The sequence below is a fragment of the Lathyrus oleraceus genome, chromosome 1 (genome assembly GCF_024323335.1).
Source record: "Lathyrus oleraceus cultivar Zhongwan6 chromosome 1, CAAS_Psat_ZW6_1.0, whole genome shotgun sequence".
Classification (NCBI taxonomy): Eukaryota; Viridiplantae; Streptophyta; class Magnoliopsida; order Fabales; family Fabaceae; genus Lathyrus; species Lathyrus oleraceus.
Genome location: NC_066579.1, coordinates 424,334,842 through 424,345,240, shown reverse-complemented (window position 1 = coordinate 424,345,240; position 10,399 = coordinate 424,334,842). Strand labels below are relative to the sequence as shown.

Below are 10,399 nucleotides of genomic sequence, written 5' to 3'. Positions count from 1 at the left end.
GAAATTATGACTTTTCACTGTGGTATCGATGGTTCAACTAAAAGACCAACATTTCAAGATTCTAGGACATGGAGAACCGACATAGGCATGTCCAAAACAAAACAAAAAACTTTTGGTAATTCAATATTTCTTTCATTGAAGGAAAATGATACTTTTTGATATCATATTCAATATAATAATGCACATTTCACGATCAAGGAAACATATCAAGATTATTCGAGAAAAAATATTCGAAGGAGAAATTAGAAAGTTTTTGTTCAATCATAGAAAATTATTTGGGTTTTTTCATTTTAAGAATTTATGTGATACATATTATAAATTTAGGGAAGGTTACATGTGTAGATGAATGTAAACTTCCACTTAAACGATATCATATAAGTGATTTAACTTATATATGAAGGAGAGATTATTGTGATTCAAGTATGAGTTAAAAATCACATAATAATTAGAAGAGTTGAGGTTGATCATCTTATAAATAATAAAAAATTATAAATTTAAATTCTTAAAGCTTTAGGTAAAGATGTGCTATCTCTAATTTGTAATTTAAACATCTACATAATCTAAATACATGTGTAATACATGTTGAGAATCTAGTAGTTTGGGTAATAGTTCGACATTGATTAGAGAATTCATCTATCTATTACTTTAATATTTTGGATGAATATATAGTGTGTCTCTCACAAATGTATTGTTCTAATCAAATGCTCCATAGTAAAAAACTCCTTCAACAATACATGAGTACATATACTAGTGAAAAATCTCACAATATTCAATACTCGCAAATGAAAAACCTCATCAACAATACATAAATACACATATTAGCCTAATCAAATTATTACTCACAAGACAACTTAGGTGATTATATATATATATATATATATATATATATATATATATATATATATATATATATATATATATATATATATATATATATATATATATGATAGGTTGATAATACAAATAAAAAATTAAACACCAAAGCTTTCAATAAAGGGTCGCAAGCTCTTAAAATTATTTATGTTATAAATTTATCCGTAAACAATATCATGAGGCGTGGCTGCTGGCTCATATCCAAACCAATTTCAGTGTAGGAAGCACTCGTAACTCATGAGAAGCTAAAGTTATATAAAAACAAAGCATAAAAAGACAAGAGAGGTGATAAAAAAAAAGAGAAAATGAAAGGACAAAAAAAGAAAGAAAAGTTGAATATACAAACCTCAAACAAGAGCACTTTTAAGGGCACTACACATAACACCCTCCTCATAAATCTTAGGCGTGACAAACCTAAGTGGGATGCATTATGATGAACATCATATCTTACTATCCCACTCTACTTCTTTTCCCTTTTTGGACATTGCATTCAAAACTCAAACATCCATATTTGGAATATATCTATTTGAATTCACATAAAAAAATGCCCATCAAAATTCAATATTTTTTGGTAGCATATATATAAATAACCCTTTCATATGAAATTAAAGAACCCATATATATCTAAAGCACTTAACTTGTTCCACTTGTCCTAACTTTCTAAGCAAATCAATCCAACAATACTAATACATCCTTCCATTCCATGTCACCAACCTAATTTTTTTAAAACTAAATTCTAACTCACTCTTCTATTTTAAAGTAGACCAAAGTAATTATAGGTTTTGTTTGGATGCAAAGAGAAAACTAAAAAGAAAGAATGTTAATTGATTGAAAGTGAATAGAAAATAAAAGAAAAATAAGATGATTTTTAAGTTGTGTGGCAGGAATAAAAATAAATAAAAAGTGAGAGGAAAAAATATAATTATGTCAAAATTATATAAATATCACTTGCATATAAAGAATGAGATATTAAAGTATTTTTTAAAATCATTTTTCATTTTATTAACTCATCGTCCTTTTCTCTCGTTCATTTTTTAGTAGAAATATTTTTAAAAATGAGATATTTAAGTTTTTTTTTCATTTTCTATCTTATTACTCTTATTCCTTTTCTCTTCATTTGTTAGTAGAGATATTTTTAAGACAAGTCTCATTAAAATATTATTTTCCATTTCTTTTTTTTGGAAAAATAAATAATGGAAAGATCATTGTTTTTTTTTAATTACTCTTTCTTTTTACTAGGCGTGTATATGGTGCAGTTTAGATTGAATTTAGCCAAAATTATAATTCAACCTATATATATATATATATATATATGATATTATTGATTTAGGTGAGGTAAAATAACCACCACCAATATTATTGGATGAGTTTGGATAAAATCACAAATTTGTGGATTTGATTGAATTAGATAGTGAATTATTTAATTTTTAAATATGAAATATATAAATGCACGATAAAATTCACGATAAAAATTATGTCATATTTTTTGTAATAAATAGTTTAATCTATTATTACTATTTTTTAAATATGAAATGTATAAATGCACGGTAAAATTCATGATAAACATATTTGGAAAAAATTTAAATAATACCTAAAATTGTATAAAATACTTGTAACTTATAAGAATTGGCATCTAAATAATCAAAGTGAGACATCATAAATAAGTTCAAATCATTACTTACAAAATAAATTATGTTTAAAAAATTGTAATTGAAATCGTCAAGATTAAAGACATCAAATTACAAAAAATAGTCATTTAATAATCCATGAATTTTGTGAATTGAGTGTGGATTTATCTATAACCCAATTATTTTGAATGATTTTTTATTTTTTAAAATCGTATTTACACCCAATAACTCAATCCAACCCAATTTTTTGAGTCGATTTAGATAGATTTCAGTGAATTTATTGAATTTATCCGACTCATATTCACTCCTTTTCCACCTCTTTCACTCCAACTAAACTTACATTCAAAATGAAATTACTTACTAGTATACTTTAAAAATTGATTATAGTTATCTTATAATTCATAAATTTTGAATTTAAATTTGATTTTTATTCATCTTACTATAAAAATAAATTCTTTTAATTTTAATTCATCTTTAATTAAGATCAATTTCGTCACTTCAATATTCAAATTGATTTCTAACTTGTAGACAAGAATTTTCTAGGAGACTCATACCATCATACAATCTAACACACTAAGATTTTTGAAATCATATTAGCATATATTTAGATTTAACGATAAATAGATAGAATACAAGAAATCTTTATCAAAATTAGATAAACTAGATCTTTGTCCATCACTACTTTAGACCATTTTTCCGGCGAAGTGGTGTAAATGTTTGAAACACAACTCCTCCTATCGCCGGAAACTGGTCCATAACACAACTCCTACATTTCAACCCAAGAGGCTCCACTGCACCGGCAACCTTTCTCCAAACCTCATTGTTATAATCACTACATGTCCTTATCAACACCGACATTGTCCCTGGTCGGAAAATCTGAACAACCTTCCTTAACATATGAACTATGTTATCATCATTGTTGTTTATGGACCCCACACATTCAAAGCTTGCATAGCTATAACCATCTTCCGGAGTTACGTGAATGGTAGAATACAATTCTCCATCCATGCCATTCATTGAATATCCACAAGGATCAAAAGCAAAATCACAAATGAATGCTTCTTTGTTGATTTCGTTTATTCCGGTCAGCTCCGTCATTTCTTTACCGGCAGAATGGCCGGATTTTTCATCGTTGGGTTGCCGGAAGAATTTTCCGGCGAGAATAGGATCAAGCTCAGTCATGCAAATCTCCATTGTGTATGTCTCCTGATCATGTTGATAATGATGAGGGTTTTGGGTTGCTGTGAAAACATGCCATGAATGAGAAGAAGATTTTGAAGGCATGATGGAAGCTTTTCTGAAGCAAAGATTTGAAGGGATAGTGTTTTGTAAGAAAGTGAGTTCATCATTGAATGAAGTGTGAGGGAAAGGTTGTGAGTTTGGGAAAATGAAGCTTCCTCTTGTGTAAGAGAGAGAGGAGAGTGTGAGGTTTAAGCGATTATTTGCAAAGTAGATTAATGGAATAATCGATTTGAGAAGCTGTGTGGTTCCACAAGTTTTGATTATGATTTTTGTTGGATATACAAAGAGACTTGACTCTGATAAAACATAGGAATCAAAGTAAGTGTTGCCAAGTGCTGAAACGACTGTGCATTGAACAGCTTGTAGGATTTGTTGAATGGATTCGAATTCGAGTTTTCTTAAACCAAGTTGGTTGTGACTAATGGTTTGATTTGGATCATTGTCAAAGAAATGAAGTTCTAATCTTTTTTCAAAGCCTTCAAAACCAGAGAATGCCATTTTGGGAGTAAGAATGAGAGTGAGAGAGATGGTTGTGGTTTTGATGTTGAGGGGTGTGGTTAGTATTTATAGGTGAGTGTGAGGTTTGAGAAGAGAGCATGCGGGTGATGAAACCAAGAATCATGATTTTGGGCATAATGAAGTGAACGGGATTATGATATGCAACAATTTTGTTCTGTTTTATTTTTTAGTTCAATCTTGTCTTCTATTAGAGACAATAACATCAAACATAATTTATATTGGCCACGCTCATGATCGGTTCTTTTGATCACTACTACTTATTTTATAGTTTTATAACCACCTCTTCATAGTTTCCATTATGTAAATTAAGAATATTCTTAATATCATAAGACTTTATCTAGTTGAGTCAAAAACCATATTAATAGATAGAGTTGAAATATGCTTTAAAATCTAAAGTGAGGTTAGTGACGGTGGTGCAAGAATTGGTCTGGGTCCGGTCGCACAAGTCGGTTTGTCGGAATTTGGGTTTGGTTTGAATATATTGGCTTCGTTGTTTCAGTTTGTGGATCTATTTGTTTATGAGTTATGTTTTGGATATGTTATGGTATCTAATGGATTTCAGCAATTATAAATATATATCTTTTGCGTCTCTGCTATCACAACCTTTAAAATTTTATAGCTGAAGATAGAAAGAAGAGTTTGTAAATTCTAGTAGTAATCTTAGAGAGTCAAGGGTATATTCCTAAGAGCGTGTTCTTGAAATTTGGAAAACCTTTGGAGACATCTAAATGGGTCTTGAGCTTGTATGATTCATATATTGAGAGTTGGAGAGATTGAGAAACACTTTAGTGGAAAATAGCGTTTGTTCTTAGAAATTTGAATAGTTATTTTCTTGTAAGTCGTCTGTAATTTTTTGTAACAATTTTAGGAAGAATAGTGAATCAGAGAGTTTTTCAGAGACAACAATTTTGGATTGTGGAAAGTGAAGAGGCATGCAATTTTAACTCAAGAAAATTGTATTAAAGCATTGAAGGATGAGGCATCAATGTCTACACGCCTAATAGAAGCAGAAAAGACCGAGATGTGGGATAAGGCCTAAAGTGTCATTATCTTATATGTCGGGGATAAAGTTCCAAGGGAATTCAACAGGGAGAAGATTACAACTTCGATGTGGATAAAACTTAAATCATTGTATATGACCAAGTCTTTGACTCACCGGTTCTGTCTAAAAGCACAACTATACTCATTCTGAATGCTAGAGAACAAATTCATAGTGGATCAGATGACAAAATTTCACAAGATCATTGGTGATCTTGAGAATATTTAGGTGATGATTGAAGATGAGAAAAAAAGCTCTACTATTTTTGAGGTCATTATCCAGATCCATTGAGTACTTTAATGATATTCTTCTTCATGGTAAGAAGTGTATTATTACTTGGGATGAAGTACAAACGACTGTGAGATTCAAATAATTTTCAAAGGTGAAAGATTTAAATATTGATGATAATTGTGAAGGCTTGAGTGTCTCAATATGATTAAGTGATCCTATAGGGATGTTCAAATTAAAGAGGTTTGATAAATCAATGATAAAATGCTTTATTTGTCAAAAACTAATAGGTGTCAAAATATGGTAATTAAACGCATTTAATTTAGGCACTTAATAACTTGGTTTGCAAGTTTATAATATCAAATTTCCAATAATTGGAGTAGATATGAGTTTAGTTGTGATAGCAAGAGTTTTTTACATGTTACTCCTGATTTTTATGCATTTTATTGGTTTTGGTGCGAAGGAAAAGGTTTTGACCACAAAGCAAGAGAGAAGAGACCCTGCAAGCTCTAGCGAGCTCATAGTGAGAACTGGACACCGCGAGAGACCAGTAAGCTCTAGGCGAGAGCAACTAGAAAGATCAACATTGCAGAAATCAGCTCTCTCGCTAAGCGAGGCATGACAGAGAGTTCACAAGTTCCAAAATCAGCAATCTTGCTTAGCGCAATCTAGTGAGGAGAAAGCGAGAAGGCTCGCTAAGCGAGCCAATTCTTGCTAAGTAAGACATAGCGGTTTGAGAAAGGAGGTTTAAGAAGACGTCATGCTGAAGGAAGGGAAGCTCGCTAAGCGAGATTAGAAAAAACAGGACATTATAAATAGGAGTCAGAAAGAGAAACAAAAGGGCTATGATATTATTCTAGAGAGAGTTAAACAGACCAAAAATAGGGAAGAGAAGATCTTGAAGAATTTAAGTTGGATACTGTAACACCTCAAAATTTGCCCTCCTCTCTTGGGACTAACATTGTACATATCATTTTAGGTCATTAAGCATTGCATATTGCATATCATGTGGTTACATTGTGCAAGCTATCCTCTCAAGTCTTGATCAGAAGATGAGGAAGTCAAAGTGCAAGCCTAGGGTTTACTGACTGATCATTGGCCATCTGAGGATTGGACTGTGAATTAGGGTTTTTTGTGATGCTCAAAGGGTATTGGTCTTCATCTTGATTGAAGTGATACATCATCATCATCATCATTGGATGTCATCAGAAGATTGAAGAAGATTCCTTGAGATTAGGGTTTTGACCACTGGTCAACCCTAATCAGTTGCATTGGGCCAGTCAGGGCTGGATCAGGAGATGAGATTTATGATGGATGTGGGGTTCATTATATGATTATATTGTGCTTATTGAGGCTAGGGTTTCACCCTTGAGCCATTTCAGTTGGAGATTGGAGCTCAGATTGATCTATGCATTGCCTGATTCATCTGTCAGATGAAAAGTCAACTGTGGTCAACTGTGCATGATCTGATGGATTTGGAGGTGGAAGTGAGTTGGATACACTTCATTCATGTTGGGACAAGTGTTATTTGACATCTCAAGGCTTAAGAATGAAGAAAATCAAGTCAGGACAAAAACTGCCAAAAATAGAAAGTGACTTGTAATTGAAGTTTCCAGAAATGGAAAGTTTTGGACCTCAAAGCCACGTGTCCAAGGAAGCTTAAAATGAAAATTTGTTCAACATGAAAGTTGTAGATCTTGTTCTCACCTTTCCAAAAAGTCCAAGAACTTGAAAATCCCATGTATGGTTGGAAAATTATGGCTCAGTGAATTTCAAAAATGACCCATAATCAGGAGGCCATAATTTCCACATGGTTTGTCCAAATTGCAAGTTCTTTATATGCACAAACTCCATTTGACATGTACTTTCATGGTGCATAATTGGATTTTTCCAAAAATGGTCAATGCAAAAAGTCAATTTTCAACTGGACAGTTAAATTGGACCAAGGGCAAAATTGTCCAACTTTCAAAATAATTGGAATTTTTGAGTGGGGATTTTTGCTACACCTCATGAATGGCATTTAAAATTTGTTGGAATCATCACTTCATGCATAGGCCTTGTAATTTGAGAATTGGCTTGAAAAATGAAATGGCTAAATTTGGACATAAACCATACACATGTGAAAATGCAAATTACACATCCAATGGGAGTGGGACAAGTTGCAACAGCTCACACATGTCATTTAGAGAGTGTGTGAGCTGTCATTGAGGTGGCATGAGCTGTCCTATGGAAATTCCAATTATGCCCTCACTTTGAAAATTAGCATTTTCACTAACATTTCCAACTTGGCTAATTACATGATTAATTGGTGATTAAGCATTCATATATAAACCAAAACACTTTCTAATCATAACTGAATTTCACATTTACCAAAGTTGGATCAAAAACCTCTTCATTCTCTCAAGTTTGCTCAAGAACACATTGGATCCAAATTCATCAAACTTCTTGATTCCTCAACCAATTCTCGATTTTCCTTTTGCATTCAACTCATATCATCATCATCTCCAACTGTTTGTGAAGATTGGAATGCAAGAAGCTTGGAATCGTGACTGTTCAACATTGCCTCTTCCATGGTGAATTCGAATTGCAAGCTTTAGGGACCACTACAATCGAACCAGAACGCACCTATCACCTTCCTCATCATCCTTCTACATCTGTTTGAGGGAGAAAAGCACGAAGAACGGTTCAAATTACACTGCCATTCCAGGTTTGAAAGAAATTCGAATCTCAAGATTTGTTGTATGATTATATGCGTTTGGAAGAGCATGTTATGTAGATTGTAGTGATGCTTGTAGTTTAGCAAATGATGAACCATAGCTTACGAAATCTGGAAATGAATTTTCAATCTAAAACCCTAACATGATCGATTCAGGAGATGTAGGCATAGTTAGGTTAAATTAGGTTCGTATTTGGATTCTAGGTTAGAAGACCTTTCCAACCATATGCGGATTGCTGATTTTGGTGATGATTTCACGTTCTTCATGTTCTCATTTTTTCTGGAAACGCGTGAGGAAGAGAGAGATTTTCTGATTTTTTTGAGTGTTTGATCCATTTTTTGGTTTGAAAATTTGAATATGAAGTTTCCCGCTCCCGCCATGCATAATTACGAATCTGCCATTACTAATTCCAATTAATTTTAATTAATTCACAAAAATTCATTAACACCTTAAAAAATTCATAAAAAATTGTAGAAAATTCAGAAAAATATGAGAATTTTTCCTTTGACTTCCTTGTTGACTGTAGATTATTTTTGACCTATTGGTCAAAGTTGTGCTTGGTAATAATTTTGTTTGACCTAGGTTTGTTTCATATGTGCTCAATTTTGATACACTTTACCATTTTAATTGTGAAATGCTCATAGTGTAAAATAAATTCTTGAAAATTTTTGTGATGATTGTTGACTGGCTGATGTTCATTTATATGTAAATTTCATGAGTTTTTGATACCTGATCATTGAGATATGAATTTTGGAACTTAGGTGTGACAATTTGTGTCACACCTCTTGATGATAATTTTCTGGATTTAATTGATTGATCTATACTTGTTGGAATGAAATGAAATTTTGCATGCTGGTTAATTAACATGTTAAGATGCTTTGTGAATTTTTGTGGAATTTTACATTGCATTTTCAATTTGATTGTGATTTTTCATTTCTGTTAGCCAAATATGCAAGCTCATATGATACATGTTGGTAGATTGATTGAGAAATGCTCATGTGGTATTGTATGATCATGAAATTTGATATGCTTGTAATAGACACATGTTAGGACCTCCCTGTTTTGGTCTCATCCATTTCTTTTTTGTTTTCATTGAGTTATGAATTTTTGAAGTGGAAGCATGTATTGATGTTATGATTTGGAGCCTATAATTGTGTCTGTTTTTGTTGATTTTCATTAACATGGTTCCATTTGCCCAAATGAGCTCAAATTTGACATGGTAGACCTTGAATATCCCCTGTTTAGGTGTAATTTATTTGAAAATTTTTGGAATTGTTTTGATGTGGATTTGAATGCAATAGTTCTGTTTGCATGTTTGGTGCTTCATTTGAACTAGTTTGGCTTGTTTTGTGCATAACATGAACATGATGAATGATATAAACATGAGACTAATGGTGTTTGCTCTTGTTTGACATTAATTTGACTTTGGTTGGTGAATACCTTGCTGTTTAGGAATTTTTCTTGCCTTTGGACCCTAGGCTTAGCCTAGTGGTCTTGTTGCTAATATTTGCTTGATTTTTCAGGATCAAAAGCATAATGCACATGGAGAATGAACCAAGTTAATTGGATTGATGTTGTTTGATGTTTGTACACTAATATAACATTGTTTTGTAGGTTGTGAAGTTTGGGGATTGAGCTTTGAACTTGCTTTGTTGTGCATTGATCTGTATAGATTAACTGATTAAAACTTTTGCTGTTTAGTTTTGTCTGTCTGAGTACTAACTGTGTTTGACTGTTTCCAGGTACTTTTAGTTGCTCAGTTCCTTGTGAACTTTTGCTTTGCTTTGCTTAAGCAACTTGCATTGAGGTAGGTCCTCTTGACTTCATGTAGTCTGAAGACCCGGCTGTTACCGGGCCGGGCAAATAAATGTCTGAAGTCCTCCTTAAGAGGCGATGATTGTGTTTGTTTAATTTTGTGCCTAAGCAGGTAAAGTCCTTAATCAAGGCAATTGGTGGAAGGTAGGGATAAGCAATCTATCCCCCACTATTCAGTTGAGTCTTCTCCTTGCTCCCATTACATGGTTGTAGCATTGAGATCCAAGCCCAAGATCCTGTGCAGTGCACATTGTGTCAGAGTCTCTGAGTATAGAAGGGTTCCCCCATTCTGGACCCATGCTCATTTGTCAGAAGCTCTCCCTGGTTAGGGATAAGAG

The 10,399-nt window shown here is 32.7% G+C and overlaps 1 protein-coding gene across 1 annotated transcript; it reads right to left on the bottom strand.

The window, feature by feature from the left end:
• Positions 1 to 3,086: 3,086 nt before the first annotated feature.
• On the bottom strand, positions 3,087 to 4,296 carry LOC127115860 (S-adenosylmethionine decarboxylase proenzyme 4). The gene has a single exon (XM_051047291.1). The coding sequence runs from the start codon at positions 4,239 to 4,241 to the stop codon at positions 3,180 to 3,182; it is 1,062 nt and encodes a 353-aa protein (XP_050903248.1). The 5' UTR covers positions 4,242 to 4,296; the 3' UTR covers positions 3,087 to 3,179.
• Positions 4,297 to 10,399: the final 6,103 nt, after the last annotated feature.